The sequence below is a fragment of the Pseudophryne corroboree genome, chromosome 9 (assembly GCF_028390025.1).
Source record: "Pseudophryne corroboree isolate aPseCor3 chromosome 9, aPseCor3.hap2, whole genome shotgun sequence".
In the NCBI taxonomy this organism is placed as follows: domain Eukaryota; kingdom Metazoa; phylum Chordata; class Amphibia; order Anura; family Myobatrachidae; genus Pseudophryne; species Pseudophryne corroboree.
In genome coordinates this window covers 43741381-43766165 of record NC_086452.1, presented here as the reverse complement: position 1 = coordinate 43766165, position 24785 = coordinate 43741381, and the positions used below count along the sequence as shown (strand labels likewise).

Here is a 24785-nt window from a genome sequence, read left to right as displayed (position 1 = left end):
AGGGCAGGTTCAGTAGTTTTTGGTGGTGCTCCAGTCTTCTGTACGTGGTGCCTGTACGCCGAAAGTGTCCCGCAATTTTTCTGGCCACCGACAGCATCTCTTGCACGCCCCTGTCGTTTTTTAAAAAATTCTGCACCACCAAATTCAAGGTATGTGCAAAACATGGGACGTGCTGGAATTTGCCCATATTTAATGCACACACAATATTGCTGGCGTTGTCCGATGCCACAAATCCACAGGAGAGTCCAATTGGGGTAAGCCATTCCGCGATGATCTTCCTCAGTTGCCGTAAGAGGTTTTCAGCTGTGTGCGTATTCTGGAAAGCGGTGATACAAAGCGTAGCCTGCCTAGGAAAGAGTTGGCGTTTGCGAGATGCTGCTACTGGTGCCGCCGCTGCTGTTCTTGCGGCGGGAGTCCATACATCTACCCAGTGGGCTGTCACAGTCATATAGTCCTGACCCTGCCCTGCTCCACTTGTCCACATGTCCGTGGTTAAGTGGACATTGGGTACAACTGCATTTTTTAGGACACTGGTGAGTCTTTTTCTGACGTCCGTGTACATTCTCGGTATCGCCTGCCTAGAGAAGTGGAACCTAGATGGTATTTGGTAACGGGGGCACACTGCCTCAATAAATTGTCTAGTTCCCTGTGAACTAACGGCGGATACCGGACGCACGTCTAACACCAACATAGTTGTCAAGGACTCAGTTATCCGCTTTGCAGTAGGATGACTGCTGTGATATTTCATCTTCCTCGCAAAGGACTGTTGAACAGTCAATTGCTTACTGGAAGTAGTACAAGTGGGCTTACGACTTCCCCTCTGGGATGACCATCGACTCCCAGCGGCAACAACAGCAGCGCCAGCAGCAGTAGGCGTTACACGCAAGGATGCATCGGAGGAATCCCAGGCAGGAGAGGACTCGTCAGACTTGCCAGTGACATGGCCTGCAGGACTATTGGCATTCCTGGGGAAGGAGGAAATTGACACTGAGGGAGTTGGTGGGGTGGTTTGCGTGAGCTTGGTTACAAGAGGAAGGGATTTACTGGTCAGTGGACTGCTTCCGCTGTCACCCAAAGTTTTTGAACTTGTCACTGACTTATTATGAATGCGCTGCAGGTGACGTATAAGGGAGGATGTTCCGAGGTGGTTAACGTCCTTACCCCTACTTATTACAGCTTGACAAAGGGAACACACGGCTTGACACCTGTTGTCCGCATTTCTGGTGAAATACCTCCACACCGAAGAGCTGATTTTTTTGGTATTTTCACCTGGCATGTCAACGGCCATATTCCTCCCACGGACAACAGGTGTCTCCCCGGGTGCCTGACTTAAACAAACCACCTCACCATCAGAATCCTCCTGGTCAATTTCCTCCCCAGCGCCAGCAACACCCATATCCTCCTCATCCTGGTGTACTTCAACACTGACATCTTCAATCTGACTATCAGGAACTGGACTGCGGGTGCTCCTTCCAGCACTTGCAGGGGGCATGCAAATAGTGGAAGGCGCATGCTCTTCACGTCCAGTGTTGGGAAGGTCAGGCATCGCAAACGACACAATTGGACTCTCCTTGTGGATTTGGGATTTCAAAGAACGCACAGTTCTTTGCGGTGCTTTTGCCAGCTTGAGTCTTTTCAGTTTTCTAGCGAGAGGCTGAGTGCTTCCATCCTCATGTGAAGCTGAACCACTAGCCATGAACATAGGCCAGGGCCTCAGCCGTTCCTTGCCACTCCGTGTGGTAAATGGCATATTGGCAAGTTTACGCTTCTCCTCCGACAATTTTATTTTAGGTTTTGGAGTCCTTTTTTTTCTGATATTTGGTGTTTTGGATTTGACATGCTCTGTACTATGACATTGGGCATCGGCCTTGGCAGACGACGTTGCTGGCATTTCATCGTCTCGGCCATGACTAGTGGCAGCAGCTTCAGCACGAGGTGGAAGTGGATCTTGATCTTTCCCTAATTTTGGAACCTCAACTTTTTTGTTCTCCATATTTTATAGGCAGAACTAAAAGGCACCTCAGGTAAACAATGGAGATGGATGGATTGGATACTAGTATACAATTATGGACGGACTGCCACGGTTAGGTGGTATAAAAAAACCACGGTTAGGTGGTATATATTATAATAATAATACAATTATGGATGGACGGACTGCCTGCCGACTGCCGACACAGAGGTAGCCACAGCCGTGAACTACCGCACTGTACACTGGTTGATAAAGAGATAGTAGTATACTCGTAACAACTAGTATGACACTATGACGACGGTATAAAGAATGAAAAAAAAACCACGGTTAGGTGGTATATATTATAATAATAATACAATTATGGATGGACGGACTGCCTGCCGACTGCCGACACAGAGGTAGCCACAGCCGTGAACTACCGCACTGTACACTGGTTGATAAAGAGATAGTAGTATACTCGTAACAACTAGTATGACACTATGACGACGGTATAAAGAATGAAAAAAAAACCACGGTTAGGTGGTATATATTATAATAATAATACAATTATGGATGGACGGACTGCCTGCCGACTGCCGACACAGAGGTAGCCACAGCCGTGAACTACCGCACTGTACACTGGTTGATAAAGAGATAGTAGTATACTCGTAACAACTAGTATGACACTATGACGACGGTATAAAGAATGAAAAAAAAACCACGGTTAGGTGGTATATATTATAATAATAATACAATTATGGATGGACGGACTGCCTGCCGACTGCCGACACAGAGGTAGCCACAGCCGTGAACTACCGCACTGTACACTGGTTGATAAAGAGATAGTAGTATACTCGTAACAACTAGTATGACACTATGACGACGGTATAAAGAAAGAAAAAAAAATACCACAGTTAGGTGGTATATATTATAATAATAATACAATTATGGATGGACGGACTGCCTGCCTACTGCCGACACAGAGGTAGCCACAGCCGTGAACTACCGCACTGTACACTGGTTGATAAAGAGATAGTAGTATACTCGTAACAACTAGTATGACACTATGACGACGGTATAAAGAATGAAAAAAAAACCACGGTTAGGTGGTATATATTATAATAATAATACAATTATGGATGGACGGACTGCCTGCCGACTGCCGACACAGAGGTAGCCACAGCCGTGAACTACCGCACTGTACACTGGTTGATAAAGAGATAGTAGTATACTCGTAACAACTAGTATGACACTATGACGACGGTATAAAGAATGAAAAAAAAACCACGGTTAGGTGGTATATATTATAATAATAATACAATTATGGATGGACGGACTGCCTGCCGACTGCCGACACAGAGGTAGCCACAGCCGTGAACTACCGCACTGTACACTGGTTGATAAAGAGATAGTAGTATACTCGTAACAACTAGTATGACACTATGACGACGGTATAAAGAATGAAAAAAAAACCACGGTTAGGTGGTATATATTATAATAATAATACAATTATGGATGGACGGACTGCCTGCCGACTGCCGACACAGAGGTAGCCACAGCCGTGAACTACCGCACTGTACACTGGTTGATAAAGAGATAGTAGTATACTCGTAACAACTAGTATGACACTATGACGACGGTATAAAGAAAGAAAAAAAAATACCACAGTTAGGTGGTATATATTATAATAATAATACAATTATGGATGGACGGACTGCCTGCCGACTGCCGACACAGAGGTAGCCACAGCCGTGAACTACCGCACTGTACACTGGTTGATAAAGAGATAGTAGTATACTCGTAACAACTAGTATGACACTATGACGACGGTATAAAGAAAGAAAAAAAAATACCACGGTTAGGTGGTATATATTGTAATACAATTATGGATGGACGGACTGCCTGCCGAGTTCCGACTGCCGACACAGAGGTAGCCACAGCCGTGAACTACCGCACTGTACTGTGTCTGCTGCTAATATAGACTGGTTGATAAAGAGATAGTATACAATACATACAACAATATACTACTATACTGGTGGTCAGGCACTGGTCACCACTAGTCACACTGGCAGTGGCACTCCTGCAGCAAAAGTGTGCACTGTTTAATTTTAAATTAATATAATATTATGTACTCCTGGGGGCTCCTGCTATAACAACCTGCAGTGCTCCCCAGTCTCCCCCACAATTATTATAAGCTTTGCCTTTTATACATTGATGTGCAGCACACTGGGCTGAGCTGAGTGCACACAGACTGAGTCACACTGTGTGACTGGCTGCTGCTGTGTATCGTTTTTTTTCAGGCAGAGAACGGATATAGCAGAGAACGGATATATTATATTAAAATAAATAAAAGTTAACTAACAACAACTGCACTGGTCACTGTGGTAAACTCTGTCTGACTCTGCACAATCTCTCTCTCTCTTCTAATCTAATTTCTAATGGAGAGGACGCCAGCCACGTCCTCTCCCTATCAATCTCAATGCACGTGTGAAAATGGCGGCGACGCGCGGCTCCTTATATAGAATCCGAGTCTCGCGAGAATCCGACAGCGTCATGATGACGTTCGGGCGCGCTCGGGTTAACCGAGCAAGGCGGGAGGATCCGAGTCTGCTCGGACCCGTGAAAAAAACATGAAGTTCGTGCGGGTTCGGTTTCAGAGAAACCGAACCCGCTCATCTCTACAGAAAACACCCTTTTTCACATTATTTTAGTAAAAATAATGTTAATAAATAGACCTCCATTTATCACCGATACCAAAGTCGTGGTGACCACCTCCTCTGCCCAGATCTAGGCAGCCTACCGGGACCTCTGAGCATGCGGATTGGGCTTCCATCTGGCAGGGACTCGTCAGAGGCTGGAAGGGTCTGGTATGTCCCCTTTACCTGCACTGGGAGGGACCATGCTCCTAGCGCTATCTATAGATGGCGTCAGTGGTACACTGCTAATACAGAACGAATGTTTAACACCTTTATACCCCTTTCAGACCGCCAGCTTGTAATCCGGGTTATTGCACATGAGTGTGCAGTCTGAAAGGGCCCAGGGCAAATATCCAAGGTTGAGCAACCCGGTATTTCAACCCTGGTAGCGACCGGGGTTGAACACGGTTTCCCCGGGTCGCACCCAGGAAGCACCGTGTACGGCTGAAATGGGTATTACTTTACTGGCACACACATACAAATGATCAAGTACAGAACTGTTTTTGGAGATTGAGTGAGCGTGTGCCAAACTCTTTTGCTGCAATTAGTCGCTTGTGGGCCAATTAAAAAGCAGTGTTGTTGTGTATGTGTTGTAGTTTGCAAGTAAAGCTTATTTACTTACAACTTACATAGAAACAGAAGTGATCGTTACAATTAAACCATGTATACAGAGCAACAAAAGTGTTCCAGCACGTGGGTAGCAAATACTAAAAGGTATCATGTTTACACAGTAGCTAATTTCCCCCTTCTTCTCCTATATATAGGACTATTTACCATTAAGTGCAATAGACAAGGGTGCCGGATTCTCTCTTTAATAAATAGACCCCAGACAGTGTTACTGCTTGACCCCTTACCCCCGTTGACCTTCCTGTTGTCCAGCTTCCTCTGAGAATGAGGGACAGAATTTCTCTGACCTTGCTGGATTACACGAGAGAGCCCTGGGATAATAGAGAGAACTTGTCACGAACTAAAACGCGTTTGAAGTAACTTAACGAGATAATTGGTCTCATTAGTGTAATAGTTTTCTTCTAGACGCTGTAAATAGCTCCGCTTATGGTGGAAACATTTTCCCTTGATCAATAAGCTGTTCCCCCAACAGACATTGTGGGGGAAATGTATCAAGCCTCGGAAAGGCTTCTACTGTAATTGTTGTGTTTTAAATATGGCAGGAGCTGATTGGTTGGTACTTTATCTCTCTCCAAGGCTTGATACATCTCCCCCACAAACTTTGCACACAAGCTCGTAAAACTTTGTATCTGATGATGTCAAATAATTGGCGAGAGCTGGTTCCCTGAGTAATATGTGCACAAAATGAGGGTGGATTGTTCTAATACACAAGCAATACTAACAATTAGCCATAATTTCACATTTTTAATGGTTCTCTGCAGGAGGTACATGACATATCGCGTCTTATTGCCCCAATCAGCAGAATGAGGCCGTTAGATGTTGGGCTATGATGACTTTGGGGGTAATTCAGACCTGATCACTAGGCTGCGTTTTCGAACAGCGGGCGATCAGGTGTGAACTGCGTATGCACCTCAATGTGCAGGCGCGTCACACGGGTACAAAGCGGATCGCCGCTCAGCGATGGGTTTGTGCGAAGAATCCATTCGCACTGGCGTTCACAAGGAGAATGACAGGAAGAGGGTGTTTGTGGGTGGCAACTGGCTGTTTTCTGGGAGTGGTTGGAAAAACGCAGGGAGGGTTCCTGACGCCAATTTTCCGGTTTCGGACAGGCTGAAGTGATCGCAGCGGCTGAGTAAGTCTGGGCTACTCGGAGGCTGCACAAAATCTGTTTGTACAGCTCTGCTACACATGCGATCGCACACTTGCAAAGCTAAAATACACTCCACTATGGGCGGTGACTGTGCGAACGCAGAACTACAAAAAAACCCTAGCGAGCAAACAGGTCTGAATGACCCCCTTCATCCGCAGTGAAACGCATCATGTCTACACTTCCAGGAACGCGGGTGAACTCGCCCACATTTGTGAGTCTCCGGGACATTCCACGTGTTGCATATAGCCTTTATAATGTAAGCAGGGACCTCTTACCTTGTGCGCTTTTCCTTCCCTTACCACCATCTACTCCATAATCCCTAGAGCAGCACCTAACCCTAGGGTTCTGCCACCCTGACGCATATTGACTGTTATGACCACTGATGCAGCAGCATTTAGAAGCTATATCCTTGTCCTGCATTGTCTAAGTCGCTGTTTTCATGGTTTGCTCATTTGTTTATCTACTTTTGTTAGGCGCTGCAGAACCCTTGTGGCGCCATATAAATAAAGTATAACAATAAGAGCCTGCTTGTCGGTTTTATGAACACTGTTTTTTGCCTAGTGTATTCCCCAGTGCTTCAGAGTACTGTCGAGGCCTACAGATAAACGTTTAATGTTGTATTACTATCTTTAAACATTTGTTTGAATTGGTGCCGCACACCATTGGCGCAATCTCTGCAGGGTACATAAACAGAGGGCAGGAGGGATGACGAAAGAGAAGTGGGCCTTGTGTAATGGCTTCCGAAAATGAAGGCAGAGGCATGATTGAATCCGGCACGTCTGTATTTTTTGTGTTCAAACTGAAATCTAATTTGCAGTGTAAAAATAAAGCAGCCAGTATTCACCCTGCACAGAAACAAAATAACCCACCTAAATCTAACTCTCTCTGCACATGTTACATCTGCCCCCCCCCCCCCCCCCTGCAGTGCACATGGTTTTGCCCATTAGCTAACAAATTTGTTTCTGCGATCAGATCTGAATTAGGCCCAAGGTCAAGGGAGCGAGCAGCATGAGATTGGGTGGATTTGAGGGAGGGGCCTAGTGAATAATTCAACCAGAAATCAATTTGTGCGATTAATAAAGTTTTCCTTCTCTGACAGAAAGTGGCGCAGTCGGCAGGAACTGGACGGATCAGAGGCCTTGGGTTTGATGCAACATGCTCTCTGGTGGTCCTGGACAGACAGTTCCAGCCCCTGTCAGTGAATGCAGAAGGTATTTCCTCCCATGACACACATGCATGCAAACAGTACATAGGGAAAAGTCACATGTATAACTGGTGTTACCCATATCTCATATCTGCCTACTTTTCAGCCAGGTATGAAGTGCAAGACTTGGCGCAGCAAAATGGGCGCTTTGGGAGGAGGGGCAAGTATAGCAACATGATTGCTTCAATGTGGCCCCCCTACTACACAATGCTGCAGTCACCGGAATTACAAAATAGGACACCTGTCCTTGGGTAGTGGATGGCGGCAGTCATCCACAGGTGTCTCCTGGAGACTTGCCTACCTTTCCGGGCGTCCTGTTGAGCAACCCAAGGTTAGGGAGTCTCCTGGACATTCCAGGATAGTAGACGAGTCAGCAGTATCTATAATTTCCCGCAAAAACATAGGGACATGGCTTGACCTACGTAAAAGCCAATGCTAAAGTTGCATTAACATTCTGGAAAGGAAAAATGGACAGCGCACTTTAGGGATGTGGATACCAGGAGAAAGGGGAGAGGGGGGAGGGAAAGGGTGACAAATGCAAAATGTCTATTTTTGCATAAGGAGTGTCAATGATGGATGTAAGCCCTATGTGTACAATGATAATCGTGAGACAAAATGAACTGTATTTGTTTATTGTTTTGGTTTATATGAAACCCTCTTCAGGTATGTCGTGCCGCCTGTCAGACTCTTCCTGTTGTGCTCGGCTGGAGGTAGCGGGTGTGGCGCTACCTCCAGCCGAGCACAACAGGAAGAGTCTGACAGGCGGGACGCCGCAAACTGTCACACTCATTTACATCAGACTAACAGAGACCACTCAGAAGCACATAGGCACACCACACCTATGGTAAAGGTGACCCTCACCAGGGTACACCCGACATTAACCCCAGCTGGGGTCCTTCTGAACAATGTATACCATTAGGAGGGTATACCTATAAAGGGTGGTCTGCAAGACACACCTGATAGTGGCATTTTAGACTTATTGACTACAAGGGTCTGGGAAAAAGTGTACCATTCAGGAGGGTACACCTATAAAGGGTAGTCTGCACGACATACCTGAAGAGGGTTTCATATAAACCAAAACAATAAACAAATACAGTTCATTTTGTCTCACGATTATCATTGTACACATAGGGCTTACATCCATCATTGACACTCCTTATGCAAAAATAGACATTTTGCATTTGTCACCCTTTCCCTCCCCCCTCTCCCCTTTCTCCTGGTATCCACATCCCTAAAGTGCGCTGTCCATTTTTCCTTTCCATATCTGCACAAGGAGGTAGGATACCTCCAGGTCTAGCGGCACTCATCCAAACTCTTCCCCAGTGAGCGATATCTCTCCCAACCACAAAACATTAACATTCTGGCACACACACACAGACGTTTTTAGAATTTATTGGAATAGTATTTCCATAGCAGGTGGCAGTTCCGCAGGATGCCTACCTCTGTTTTATAAAATTATAGGTAGAATCTGATAGGTTGCTATAGGCAACTTGTGCACTTCACTAATCTTTAGAATGCTTGATACAGAATACATACTAAATTCCGTCAGTCACATGACCGACCATGGCATCCCCGACATTGGAAGGGGGGTAAGTATTTCTACCCTTGGGGGGTGGGGGATAAGGCTAACCACCCCCCTAGTGCCTAACCCTAACCCCAGATATTCACCTTTGGGCTGTCGGTGATCCGGCTCCGGTCTCCTGAGTGTTGTTGGGAATGCGGCAACAGTCACATGACCACTGACATCCCGACAGCTGGGATGCTGAACGCATCCCCTTGATACATCTCTCCTATAGTAAGGTCTGATGTCCTCTAACAAGAACTCCTTTTGTACATTCATTTATATTACCTGAATTGCTACATTTGACAGATAAAAAAGGAGCAGTTCCTTAAAGTTACAGTTATGTCCTGTACATGCCTTATTATGCGGAGCCGGGGTCTGCTAGCGCCCAGTGCAGTGACCGCTGTACCCCTTCTGGGGGGTATGGGAGACTCTTGCGAGCTATGTTATTTTCCAGTTGAAGTCTTCTTCGTACAGGGCCACCTGCCAGGTGCAATGAGATACCCGGGAATCAGTAACACGGGCGTATGTTGGTAAACAATCCCTGACATTGGATCATTTTAAATCAATATTAGTAATGTAACTTATTAATGTTACAAAATGCACTTACAGAAGAAATCGATGCTCATTTCAGCATGACAAACCTGTCCTGTACATCTCACTTCAGCTACTGTAACTAAATAAAATATTACTGCACAAAAAAGTAATGTCACAGTGGAACTGGCACTATAGCAGAGGTGTCACGTTCCGATTCCATCTTCTAGTTTCACTTTGGCTTGACCATTCTGAACGGTGTCTGGCGGTGTTAATTCTGAGTCTGATGGGCCCTGCTGATTGCCTTGTAAATTCCTATGCTCACCTCTGCTTCAGAGCTCAGCTTACTCCACCAGTGGTTTCCTGCCATCCGTGGAAAGTACCAATGGCGACATCGATGGTGAACCCTTGGATGGCCATCACTAAGCAAGGCAGTTGGGGGTAGGAGGAGCCAGTCAGGAGAAGCCACCCATGATGTACTGACTGTGGAGAGGAGTGAGGTCCTAAAGCATATTACTGTAGGGTCCAAGAGCAGGGGGGGTTGGGAGGAGGAAGAGAGTGAGGGGAGGTGGGTTTGGGATCACTACACTACAGAAAATATGGGCAAATAATTTAATAAAAGGGGCAAAAATAAGTAACTAAAAGGTGCACAGATTATGTATTATAAATATGCAAAATGAGACATTATATTAAATATTTCTTATACTGATGGGAACATAAAGGGGGCACATATTACTATTCTAGTAAAGGGGGCACATACAGTATGATTACTATTCTACTTAATGGTCACATTTTCATATGATTAGACTAAAGTGGACACAGATAATTATTAGACTAAAGGGGCACTGATTACATTGGCACAGATTATGATTTTTATTCTATGGACACAGATTATTTATAATTATTATTAGAGTGAAGGAGGTGCAGTACTGTGTCTGGGAATTTGAGGCTGTATAACACTATGCTATACCCCTCCCGTTGATGCCCACCCTACCCAATGGCTTGTCACACCCCTTCAGTGGACCCTCTGCCATTGCATTTCCCTGGTGGGCACTTCATGCTCCAGACAGACACTTGATTTATTCTGACCCCGTAGCGCATCTTCTTCATGGTCCTGGCAGCTACCCCCCCTCATTATTATGTAATGACATCACAGGCGTGAGGGACGGGCCCTGTACAGGGCGCACGGTCTCCCAGCTACCGTCCTGGCTGAGTGATATAGAGGAAGAGCGTAATAATTTGAGGCTCCTGTTATACTGGGGAAGCAAACGTCTAACATCAAACACAGGGATGGACTGGGGCTGTCATACAGTCCTGGCATTTAATTCGTGTGGGGTGCATGGTTGCGCAGAAAGGGGCCATGCTCACAGGGGCGTGCTGTGAGTCTAGGGGGCCTGGCCTTGGAGCACGCCCCCGTCGTGGCATAGAAAGCCACATATGTTGTGGTATGTGTGTGTATATATACATATATATATATATATATATATATATATATATATATATATATGTGTGTGTGTGTCTGTCTGTGTATATATATATATATATATATATATATATATCTCTTATTGAAAGGATTGAGAAACAAGATTTACTTCTAACTCTAAAAATTGGCCCTGGAGCTCCCTTATAGACAGAACAGTCAATCAGCAAGTAGTGGGTAATGTGATGTTCCTTAATGCACTTCCCTGACTCACACTGTGATATCATATGTATAATATATGTATAGGATGAATCATATTTTGCTGTTGTGTCAGATTTGTTTTTCTTTGGCACGGTCTCTTTTACCTGAGTAACTGGCCCATGTCTGGGAGTAGAACTTATTTTGACTATCATATATGAGCAGAGGTGGTGACAAGCTTTGAGAAATGAGGTGTTGCCTTGTGTCATTATCTAAATACACCGAATATCAGTCTATCAAAGTGAAAAATGGGTCATTACTGCTTAAGGACTGATTGGGGTTACTAAGACAGTGAAGACTTTTCCCACCCGCTAGTAAATCTACTTTTTATGTAGACCCAGAACAAATTCATACAGAGGGTCATTGAGAAGATTCTCTTGTACATCCCCTGAACTGTGTCCCAAAGGTGTACACTGTAGTGTCTACTCCAAATTAACTTTTGGAAGTACACTGCTCAAAAAAATAAAGGGAACACTAAAATAACACATCCTAGATCTGAATGAATGAAATATTCTTATTAAATACTTTGTTCTTTACATAGTTGAATGTGCTGACAACAAAATCACACAAAAATTATCAATGGAAATCAAATTTATTAACCCATGGAGGTCTGGATTTGGAGTCACACTCAAAATTAAAGTGGAAAAACACACTACAGGCTGATCCAACTTTGATGTAATGTCCTTAAAACAAGTAAAAATGAGGCTCAGTAGTGTGTGTGGCCTCCACGTGCCGGTATGACCTCGCTACAACACACACAAGTGGCTCAGGTAGTGCAGCTCATCCAGGATGGCACATCAATGCGAGCTGTGGCAAGAAGGTTTGCTGTGTCTGTCAGCGTAGTGTCCAGAGCATGGAGGCGCTACCAGGAGACAGGCCAGTACATCAGGAGACGCGGAGGAGGCCGTAGGAGGGCAGCAACCCAGCAGCAGGACCGCTACCTCCGCCTTTGTGCAAGGAGGAACAGGAGGAGCACTGCCAGAGCCCTGCAAAATGACCTCCAGCAAGCCACAAATGTGCATGTGTCTACTCAAACGATCAGAAACAGACTCCATGAGGGTGGTATGAGGGCCCGACGTCCACAGGTTGGGGTTGTGCTTACAGCCCAACACCGTGCAGGACGTTTGGCATTTGCCAGAGAACACCAAGATTGGCAAATTCGCCACTGGCGCCCTGTGCTCTTCACAGATGAAAGCAGGTTCTCACTGAGCACATGTGACAGACGTGACAGAGTCTGGAGACGCCAAGGAGAACGTTCTGCTGCCTGCAACATCCTCCAGCATGACCGGTTTGGCAGTGGGTCAGTAATGGTGTGGGGTGGCATTTCTTTGAGGGGCCGCACAGCCCTCCATGTGCTCGCCAGAGGTAGCCTGACTGCCATTAGGTACCGAGATGAGATCCTCTGACCCCTTGTCAGACCATATGCTGGTGCGGTTGGCCTTGGGTTCCTCCTAATACAAGACAATGCTAGACCTTATGTGGCTGGAGTGTGTCAGCAGTTCCTGCAAGACGAAGGCATTGATGCTATGGACTGGCCCGCCCGTTCCCCAGACCTGAATCCAATTGAGCACATCTGGGACATCATGTCTTGCTCCATCCACCAACACCACATTGCACCACAGACTGTCCAGGAGTTGGCGGATGCTTTAGTCCAGGTCTGGGAGGAGATCCCTCAGGAGACCATCCGCCACCTCATCAGGAGCATGCCCAGGCGTTGTAGGGATGTTATACAGGCACGTGGAGGCCACACACACTACTGAGCCACATTTTGACTTGTTTTAAGGACATTACATCAAAGTTGGATCAGCCTGTAGTGTGTTTTTCCACTTTAATTTTGAGTGTGACTCCAAATCCAGACCTCCATGGGTTAATAGATTTGATTTCCATTGATAATTTTTGTGTGATTTTGTTGTCAGCACATTCAACTATGTAAAGAACAAAGTATTTAATAAGAATATTTCATTCATTCAGATCTAGGATGTGTTATTTTAGTGTTCCCTTTATTTTTTTGAGCAGTGTATTATAGGATTCACTTAAAGCCATAGGAAGAGGTGATCTGACTGGTATCAGTTACTAAAAAATGCTAAAAGAAGATAAAGAGGTTTGTTCAGGGGCGTAACCAGAACTTTGTGGGCCCCATAGTAACACATTTAAGGGGCGCCTGTCCCAATGATTCTTTAGAGATGCCTCTCTGCAGCAGTTATTCATTTTGTGCCCCATAGTAGTGCCCTGGTTAATTTTCTGAATTATAGTGATGCCCTAGTTAATAATATGCCCCATGTTAGTGCCCAAGTCTTTTTTCCTTAGTTTACATTGGGGGTAATTCCAAGTTGATCGCAGCAGGATTTTTTTTAGCAGTTGGGCAAAACCATGTGCACTGCAGGGGAGGCAGATATAACATGTGCAGAGAGAGTTAGATTTGGGTGTGGTGTGTTCAATCTGCAATCTAAATTGCAGTGTAAAAATAAAGCAGCCAGTATTTACCCTGCACAGAAATAAAATAACCCACCCAAATCTGACTCTATCTGCACATGTTATATCTGCCTCCCCTGCAGTGCACATGGTTTTGCCCAACTGCTAAAAAAAATCCTGCTGCGATCAACTTGGAATTACCCCCATTATGTATTGTAGGGCTGAAAGCAAGCATTATGACATAGTGTGTCCCCAGTTCATATTGGGCCACATTACAGTGCCCCCCAGTTCATATTGTGCCACATTACAGTGTCCCCCAGTTCATATTGGGCCACATTACAGTGCCCCCCAGTTCATATTGTGCCACATTACAGTGCCCCCTTACCATTATAACATCCACTACACATACCTCTCACTGACAATGTAATGTCACACAATTCAGGCTGGGCAATGGATCACACCCAATTGCTTAGCAGGCAAATCTGGGAAATTTGTGTGCAACTTAATATTTTTATTTATGAATGAAAGGGTCTCTTATACCTGGATCACTGTTATTTTTTTAAAGGCGGCTTTTATTGATCACCACGAGAATACACCGGCTCCCTTGCTTTGTAGTCGTAGCCTTACAGCTTAAATTTTCCAATTACTAGTAACAATTCCACAGCCCTTGTGGACAATTTCCCTGTCCTAGACTCCTCTGAAAAAGCATTGTGTCTCAGAGAAGCCCCCCGTATAGGTGTTATGTCTGATTACAGCAAGCAGTCCTCTCTGTTTATAGGTCTTTTCCAGCAGTTAGTATTAGTAATCCGAGGCATACATTTATAGGATGGTTATAATGCCCATGTCAACCTTTTGACCTGTCGACCTAGAGACCCTGTCAACCTAGAAACCCTGTCGACCTAGTTACTGTCAACCAATAGTGGTCGACCTAGATAGTGTTGACCTAGAGACCGGATCCCGTATTTGCTGTCCCTGGAATTACTGAATGTTGGACTTTGTTGTCTTTTAAGGTGACCATAAAAGGAATGTTATAATGTGGATGGATCATCGGGGTGGAAGCCAGGTAGATCGGATTAATGGAACCAGGCATGAGGTGTTGAATTATGTTGGCGGAGTGATGTCTGTGGAGATGCAGCCCCCCAAACTCCTCTGGCTGAAGGAAGTAAGTGGCGAACAGAAGCTACATTACATGTGTAGCAGGGAAAGTATATTATATTCAGGTGCAGCGCCAGCGTCCACTGATGCCAGCTAGACCATTGCCTGTGGGAGGAACACATGAGATAGGATTAGTCTAGCATTCCATGGACTATGGAGGACTGACTTTGTAATGAGATCCTGTCTGTGCTGTGTCGATAATATGAATATACAGGTTGAGTATCCCATATCCAAATATCCGAAATACGGAATATTCCGAAATACGGACTTTTTTGAGCGAGAGTGAGATAGTGAAACTTTTGTTTTCTGATGGCTCAATGTACACAAACTTTGTTTAATACACACAGTTATTAAAAATATTGTATTAAATGACCTTCAGACTGTGTATATAAGGTGCATATGAAACATAAATGAATTGTGTGAATGTAGACACACTTTGTTTAATGCACAAAGTTATAAAAAATATTGGCTAAAATTACCTTCAGGCTGTGTGTATAAGGTGCATATAAAACATAAATGCATTCTGTGCTTAGATTTAGGTCCCATCACCATGATATCTCATTATGGTATGCAATTATTCCAAAATACGGAAAAATCCGATATCCAAAATACCTCTGGTCCCAAGCATTTTGGATAAGGGATACTCAACCTGTAATACATCTGGCTTGTACATCCTCAGGCCTATGGGGGACACATTTCAGCCGGATAGTGATGTCCGGCTCTCATGTAGGCCTGATTCAGAGATGGAAGCAAATGCAATCACAGTTGCGATTCCGTACACAATGGTTTTGCGAAAATATGCAAATGTCGCAGCCGCCAGGATTTGTATTGCGACGCCTACTGGTAACATCTCAGATCCGCCGCTTGCATACGATGACGCATCCAACGGATGCACATTGGGGGTCATTCCGAGTTGATCGCACGTAGCAGCTTTTTGCTTCTTGTGCGATCAACTAGACGCCGCCTATGGGGGAGTGTATTTTAGCATAGCAGGGCTGCGATCGCTTGTGCAGCCCTGCTATGCTAAAAAAGTTTTGTGCAGAAGTAGACTAGCCCCTGCAGTTACTTACCCTGTGCAATCGATCCAGCGATGCAGGTCCCGGATTTGACGTCAGACATCTGCCCTCCAAACGCCTGGACACGACTGCATTCGGAACTCCACGCCCGGAAAACGGTGAGTAGACACCCCGGAACGCCTCCCCGCTGTCAATCTTCTTGTGATCGCGCTAGCGATCACTTTCTTCTTTATTATGGTTGCTGCTGTCGCCGGGCAATGACGCGCGTGCGCAATGCAGCCGCCGTGCATGCGCAGTTGTGACGCGTTCGCACCGCAGCGATGAACCACTGCGTGTGAACGGGTCGGAATGACCCCCATTGGCCGATAATCGACTTTCTGAGAAACCCCACATGGTCGTCGTAAGTAAAACAACAGAGCTATTTTAACTGCATATATGACTGCAGTTGCAAGCTGTGACACAACCCCGAAATGGTTGCGACACCGCCCCTACACCAAACTCCCAGGCAGTAGCGGATCTTGTCACGGTCAAGCAGGACTTTTGCCCGGGGCGCCGGCGCCATCCAGAGGGCGCTGCACCATGGCAAGATCCGCTGCTGCTGTGGTGCCCCCCGCTGCCCGCTATCCTGTGAAGGGAAACTAGACGCTACGCGTCTAGTTTCCCTTCGTGGGCTGCCTGCTGTGAAGCCCGCATCTAGCTTCCCTTCCTGGAGAGGACCTTAACTGTAATGATGTGCGGTGCGCGTTGACGTCATCGCGCACCGTACAGCAAAGGTCCTCTCCACGAAGGGAACTAGACGCTTAGCGTCTAGTTTTCCTTCGTGGAGAGGACCTTTGCTGTGCGGTGCGCGATGACGTAATCGCGCACCGCACAGCCTACTACAGTACAGGGGGCGTAACTGACCACGCCCCCTGTATGAAGCCACGCCCCCTAATGCCGCCCGGGCGCAAGAAGCCCCGGAACCGGCCCTGCTCCCAGGGTCCATGGGTGTCAGCCCTCCCCTGCATTATGATAATTTCTCTTACGTCCTAGAGGATGCTGGGGACTCCGTAAGGACCATGGGGTATAGACGGGCTCTGCAGGAGATAGGGCACCTAAAAAGAACTTTGACTATGGGTGTGCACTGGCTCCTCCCTCTATGCCCCTCCTCCAGACCTCAGTTAGATCTTGTGCCCAGAGGAGAATGGGTGCACTGCAGAGAGCTCTCCAGAGTTTTCTGTGGAAAAAGAATTTTGTTAGTTTTTTTATTTTCAGGGAGTCCTGTTGGCAACAGGCTCCCTGCATCATGGGACCGAGGAGAGAGAAGCAGAGCTGGCTTGTCAAGTTGGGTACTGCTTCTTAGGCTACTGGACACCATTAGCTCCAGAGGGAGTCGGAACACAGGTCTCACCTGGGGTTCGTCCCGGAGCCGCGCCGCCGTCCTCCTCACAGATGCCGAAGATAGAAGCCGGATGAGAAGACAGAAGACATCTTAGGCGGCAGAAGACATCAGATCTTCATGAGGTAAGGCGCGCAGCGGTAAGCTGCGCGCCATTGCTCCCAGTCACACACACACTGAGCAGCACTGAAGGGTGCAGGGCGCAGGGGGGGGCGCCCTGGGCAGCAATAAACCTCACATTTTGGCCAAATACAGTTTGATTAGGCTGCGGAGGCAGTAAATCTATGATCCCCCGCCATTTTATTGAAAAATCACTGGGACCGAAGCCCGCCGTCGGGTGGGCGGGGCTTGATCCTCAGCACAAACCAGCGCCATTTTCTCCACAGAAGCTGCATGAGGAAAACGCTGGCTCCCTGGTCTCTCCCCTGCTGAACTTCACAGGCTGGAAAAAAGAGGAGGGGGGCACATTAGCGACGCAGTGAGTGGGAATTGGCTTATTATATATATAAAAGCGCTATCTGGACATATTTTTTCCAGTGTTTTTAAGCGCTGGTGTGTGCTGGCATACTCTCTCTCTGTCTCTCCTTAGGACCTGGTTGGGGTTTTGTCCCCTTATAGGTTAATCCCTGTGTGTGTGGGGTGTCGGTACGTGTGTGTCGACATGTCTGAGGCGGAAGGCTTCTCCAAGGAGGAGGTGGAGCAAATGTGTGGTGTGTCCCCATCGGTTGTGCCGACTCCAGATTGGATGGACATGTGGCATATGTTGAATGCAAGTGTGGCATCTTTACATAAAAGGCTTGATAAGGCTGATTTAGGGGGGACATCAGGGGGTCAATCCTCGGATTGGACCGACTCACAGGGCCCGTCGGGGTCTCAAAAGCGTCCCTTAACACAAGACACTACTACCGACACGGATTCTGATTCCAGTGTCGACTATGACGAAGTAAAATTGCACCCTAGGGTGACTACAACCATTCAGTGTATGATTGTGGCAATAAGGGATGTGTTGTATATTGTGGATGAACCCTCGGTCCCCGACACAAGGGTACACATGTTTAAGGAAAAAAACCAGATTATTAACTTTCCCACATCTCATGAATTAAATGAATTCTTTGGAAAAGCTTGGGAGACTCCGGATAAGAGATCGCAGATCCCCAAAAGAATTTATATGGCATACCCTTTCCCTAAGCAGGACAGGGAAATTTGGGAATCACCCCCCACTGTGGACAAGGCCCTGACGCGCTTGTCCAAGAAAGTGGCGCTACCGTCTCCTGACACAGCGGCCCTTAAGGACGCTGCAGATCGCAGGCAAGAAACTACCTTAAAGTGTATTTATTCTCATACGGGTGCTGTGCTAAGACCGACAATTGCGTCGGCATGGGTGTGTAGCGCAATTGCAGCTTGGACAGATGAGCTGACAGATCAATTTGATAATATGGATAAGGATACTATATTCCTAACTCTAGCCCATATTAAAGACGTAGTCTTATTTATGAGGGATGCTCAAAGGGACATTGGATTGCTAGCTTATAGGGCCAATGCCATGTCTGTCTCAGCGAGAAGATCCTTATGGACTCGCCAATGGACGGGTGATGCGGATTCCAAAAAACATATGGAAGTACTACCCTATAAGGGTGATGTATTGTTTGGGGATGGGCTGACGGACCTGGTTTCCACAGCTACAGCAGGTAAATCAAATTTTTTACCATATATTCCCCAACAGCAAAAGAAAGTAACACCCTATCAGATGCAGTCCTTTCGGTCGCACAAGTCCAAAAGAGGTCGGGGATCCTCTTTCCTCGCCAGAGGTAAGGGCAGAGGCAAGAGAGCACCTGCTTCGGCAGGTGCCCAGGAACAAAAGTCCTCCCCGGCTGCTCCAAAACCCACAGCATGACGCTGGGGCTCCCCTGAGGGAGTCCGCACCGGTGGGGGCACGTCTTCGACTTTTCAGTCAGGCCTGGGTCAGTTCGGACCTGAATCCCTGGGTGTTGGAAATAGTTTCCCAGGGTTACAAATTGGAATTCGAGGAGGTGCCCCCGCGCCGATTTTTGAAATCGGCCCTACCAGCTTCCACATCGGAAAGGGATATAGTGTTAGCTGCAATTCAAACGCTGTGTATACAGCAAGTGATAATAAAGGTTCCCCTGCACCAGCAGGGAAGAGGTTACTACTCAACCCTATTTGTGGTCCCGAAACTGGACGGTTCGGTCAGACCTATTTTGAATCTGAAATCCCTAAACCTGTACATAAAAAGATTCAAATTCAAAATGGAATCTCTCAGAGCGATAATAGCCAACATGGAGGAGGGGGAGTTTATGGTGTCTCTGGACATAAAGGATGCGTACCTTCATGTCCCCATATATGCCCCCCATCAGGAATACCTGAGATTCGCTGTACAGGATTGTCATTACCAATTTCAGACGTTGCCGTTTGCACTCTCCACGGCCCCGAGGATTTTCACCAAGATAATGGCGGAAATGATGGTGGTCCTGCGCAAGCATGGAGTCACAATTATCCCATACTTGGACGATCTCCTGATAAAAGCGAGATCAAGGGAGAAATTGCAGAGCAGTGTGGCGCTCTCGCTGAGAGTGCTCCAGCAACACGGTTGGATTCTAAATCTACCAAAGTCACAGTTGATTCCGACAACTCAACTACCGTTCCTAGGTATGATACTGGATACGGAACAAATGAAGGTCTTCCTCCCAATAGAGAAAGCCCAGGACATCCAGAACATGGTCAGAGACCTGCTAAAACCGAAAAGGGTGTCAGTTCACCAATGCACTCGAGTTCTGGGGAAAATGGTGGCGGCCTACGAGGCCATTCCCTTCGGAAGGTTCCATGCAATGGACCTTCTGGACAAGTGGTCCGGGTCCCATCTGCACTTACATCGGAAAATAACTCTGTCCCCAGGGACCAGAGTGTCCCTCCTGTGGTGGTTGCAAAGTGCTCACCTCCTGGAGGGTCGCAGGTTCGGAATTCAGGATTGGATCCTGGTTACCACGGATGCGAGCCTCCGAGGATGGGGAGCGGTCATACAGGTAAAAAAATTTCAGGGTCTTTGGTCAGACCAGGAGTCCTGTCTACACATGAATGTGTTGGAACTCAGGGCCATTTACAACGGCCTTCGACAAGCGGAGAGTTTTCTTCGAAACCTACCGGTTCTGATTCAGTCAGACAATGTCACAGCAGTGGCTCATGTGAACCGCCAAGGCGGGACAAAAAGCAGAGTCGCGATGGCGGAAGCCACAAGGATCCTTCGCTGGGCGGAAAATCATGTAAGCGCTCTGTCAGCTGTCTTCATTCCGGGAGTGGACAACTGGGAAGCAGACTTCCTCAGCAGCACGATCTCCATCCAGGAGAGTGGGGACTTCATCAAGAAGTCTTTGCAGAAGTAACACATCTTTTGGGAACTCCTCAAATAGACATGATGGTGTCACGCCTCAACAAAAAACTTCGGAGGTACTGCGCCAGGTCTCGGGACCCTCAGGCAATAGCAGTAGACGCTCTGGTAACACCGTGGGTGTTCAAATCGGTCTACGTGTTTCCTCCTCTTCCTCTCATCACAAAAGTGTTGAGGATCATAAGACGAAGAAGAGTAGGAACGATACTCATTGTCCCAGACTGGCTTCGAAGGGCCTGGTACTCGGATCTGCAAGAGATGCTCACAGGAGATCCCTGGCCTCTTCCTCTGAGGGAAGACCTGTTGCAGCAGGGGCCCTGTGTATTTCAAGACTTACCGCGGTTATGTTTGACGGCATGGCGGTTGAACGCCGAATCCTAGCGAAAAAATGAGGTCATCCCTACTTTAATAAAGGCTAGGAAGGAGGTGACGGTTAAGCATTATCACCGTATCTGGCGACAGTATGTGTCTTGGTGTGAAACCAAGAATGCACCTACGGAAGATTTTCATCTGGGTCGTTTTCTCCACTTCCTACAGACAGGAGTGGAAATGGGCCTGAAATTAGGCTCTGTTAAGGTACAGATTTCGGCCCTCTCTATTTTCTTTCAGAAGGAATTGGCTTCTCTTCCAGAAGTCCAGACGTTTGTAAAGGGAGTACTGCACATCCAGCCCCCTTTTGTGCCTCCAGTGGCACCATGGGACCTGAACGTGGTGTTGCAGTTCCTAAAATCACACTGGTTTGAACCGTTTAACAAGGTTGAGTTGAAATTTCTTACCTGGAAGGTGGTCATGTTGTTGGCCTTAGCATCAGCAAGGCGAGTGTCAGAATTGGCGGCATTGTCACACAAGAGCCCCTACTTGATTTTTCATGTGGATCGAGCTGAATTGAGGACACGTCCGCAATTTTTGCCTAAAGTGGTTTCTTCGTTCCATATGAATCAACCTATTGTGGTGCCTGTGGCTACAAGTGACCTGGAGGATTCCAGATCCCTGGACGTAGTCAGGGCCTTAAAAATTTATGTAGCCAGGACGGTTAGAATTAGGAAAACAGAGGCTCTGTTTGTCCTGTATGCGGCCAGTAAGATTGGCGCTCCTGCTTCGAAGCAGACTATTGCTCGCTGGATCTGTAATACGATTCAGCAGGCTCACTCTACGGCTCGATTGCCGGTACCAAATTCGGTTAAGGCCCATTCCATTAGGAAGGTGGGCTCTTCTTGGGCGGCTGCCCGAGGCGTCTCGGCATTACAACTTTGCCGAGCGGCGACTTGGTCGGGGTCAAACACTTTTGCTAAATTCTACAAGTTTGATACCCTGGCTGATGAGGACCTAGCGTTTGCTCAGTCGGTGTTGCGGAGTCATACGCACTCTCCCGCCCGATTGGATGCTTTGGTATAAACCCCATGGTCCTTACGGAGTCCCCAGCATCCTCTAGGACGTAAGAGAAAATAAGATTTTAAACCTACCGGTAAATCTATTTCTCCTAGTCCGTAGAGGATGCTGGGCGCCCGTCCCAGTGCGGAAACTCTGCAAGACTTGTATATAGTTGTTGCTTACATAAGGGTTATGTTACAGTTGACATCGGTCTTGGACCGTTACTGTCGTTTGTTCATACTGTTAACTGGTTATGTATGTTCCAGGTTACATGGTATGATTGGTGTGGGCTGGTATGAATCTTGCCCTTGGATTGCTAAATCCTGCCTTGTATTGTCCATCTCCTCTGGGCACAGTTCTCTAACTGAGGTCTGGAGGAGGGGCATAGAGGGAGGAGCCAGTGCACACCCATAGCCAAAGTTCTTTTTAGGTGCCCTATCTCCTGCGGAGCCCGTCTATACCCCATGGTCCTTACGGAGTCCCCAGCATCCTCTACGGACTAGGAGAAATAGATTTACCGGTAGGTTTAAAATCTTATTTTTTCCCCATTAATTATATATATAGATCCCCGATTCATAGTTAGGAGCCAGTAAAAGGAGCAAATTGCACCTTAGTAAGACCGTGTTGTGCCGCAGATGAGTTGGGAAGGGGCGTGTCCTAGTGTCATTCCAAATTTCGGTGTGAAAACAAAGCTGCCCAGCATTTGTTTGCTACATAACAATGTACCAGAGCCGGCCCTAACCAATATGATGCCCTAGGCAAGATTTTGGCTGGTGCCCCCTAGCACCACCGCTGGTTCTGCCTCTGACCTTGCACATCTTTCCCAGCACCATTACCCCTCACCCATAGCAGTCCTTGTACCTCCTATATTTTAAATAGGAACAGTTCGCACATTTGACGCACAGCCCAAAAAGGGGCATCTTCTTGCTGGGAAGGGACATGGCCACACAATAGTAACCCCAATTCCAATTACGCCACACAGTACTGCAACTTTATTCCTATTTTATCTTGCAATAGTGTCCATAATTCATATTACATCCCACAGTAGTATCACTTTACCTTATAAACGTTACTCCTCACAGTAGAGCCCCTTATTCACATTACATCACACTGAATTGCTCCTTATTCACATTACACCACACCTTATTGCTCTTTATTCACATTAGATGACACAGTAGTGCCCTTTCTATTTGCAACGCCACATAGTAGAGCACCTTATACACATAATGCCACACATTAGTATTGCATTTATACACAATTCCACACAGTAATGCCCCTTACACATATGAGACACATTAATGTCCTTATAAACATAATGCACCTTACACATTATGACAACCTTTATTAATGCCCTTTTACACATAATGTCCCTTACACATATGCCGCACATTATTAATGCCCTTATACACATAATGACACACACAGTGCCCCCTACACATTTGCTGCACATTATTAGTGCCCCTATACACATAATGACACACATACATTAGTAACCTGTTACACATATGCCGCACATTATTAATGCCGTTATACACTTAATGACACACATAGTGGCCCTTTACACATATGTTGCACATTATTAATGCATTTTTACATGACACACATAATGCTCCTTACACATATTCTGAACACTACTGCACAACCAACCCACTCACATGCACACAGCACTCACACTTCCACTAACACTGTGACCTCTGCCTCTGCTTGGATACAGATGTGTCCTCACAAATCTTGCATCAATGCTAACGTCGGGCACCTTTTTTTATGAAAATGCATCTTATTTGCATTGCTATGTGGCTAGGATGCACAAGCAGCTTCTGCTGATTAAACTGATATGCAGCATGCCAATATACTGTGTGAGACTGTGGCTGTATCTGCATATGAAATGCTACATACAGAATATAGGCATGCCGCATATCATTTTAATCAGCAGAAGCTGATGATGCCCCTAGGCATATCAAATGCCCTAGGCAATTGCCTATTTTGCCTATGCCTATGGCCGGCTCTGCAATGTACTATTAGTTTCCATGCATGCATGCAAAAAATAATAATAATAATAATAATTTGCACCCTTTCTTTGCAAAATCATTGTTTGTTCCAGGAGCAAATTTTCTTTGATTTCCTTGTAACTCTGATACAGGCCGCAGTTTAAAAAAAAAAAAAAAGTTATTTTCTCCAATATGCCAACAGAAGTGCCCAATGTTCAAAAACAACAATATAATTTGTGTCTGCTGCGGGACTCTGGAAACAACATGTAGAGTAGCAGATTACAAGAAAAACTACGTTAAGCTAGTGAGAGTAAATATCTACAGAAAAGTAGAGCAATGTTTAGCAATATTTAATGGCATGCCTCTCCCTATAATATTAATTATTTTTTGTGGGGGCTGTATATGAAGCGGATTGCTGTTGCAGTGATCGGTTATCAAAATAGAACAAAACTTTTTGTAGTTTTTGCTTTTGACTTATGGGTTTTACTTTTGATCTGAAGAAACATCGTCTGAATGAAGGTCACATGGCAAATAAGTAGCGCTTGCCTTGAAGAGGAGACGTCTCTATAAACAGTGAAATGCGTGGCAGTAAGGTGCAGACAGGGTAAGGTCACAAGTAATAACAACACTTGACAGTTCTATGTTAATGGGGTATAATTAACAT

General features: G+C 46.2%; 1 protein-coding gene across 6 annotated transcripts in view; it reads left to right on the top strand.

Moving 5' to 3' along the window:
* The window catches only part of FGGY (FGGY carbohydrate kinase domain containing), a 533714-nt gene that overhangs the window by 192861 nt on the left and 316068 nt on the right, over positions 1-24785 (top strand). For 3 of the 6 annotated variants that reach the window (XM_063939260.1, XM_063939261.1, XM_063939259.1), the window contains 2 exons: positions 7521-7632; positions 14821-14972. The exons of 1 other annotated variant lie outside the window; for it this stretch is intronic. In XM_063939260.1, coding sequence (XP_063795330.1) covers positions 7521-7632; positions 14821-14972 — 264 coding nt within the window. Of the gene's footprint in view, positions 1-7520; positions 7633-10136; positions 10239-14820; positions 14973-24785 lie in introns of those variants that run through there. 2 more of the 6 variants (XM_063939263.1, XM_063939264.1) reach the window with 2 other exon arrangements.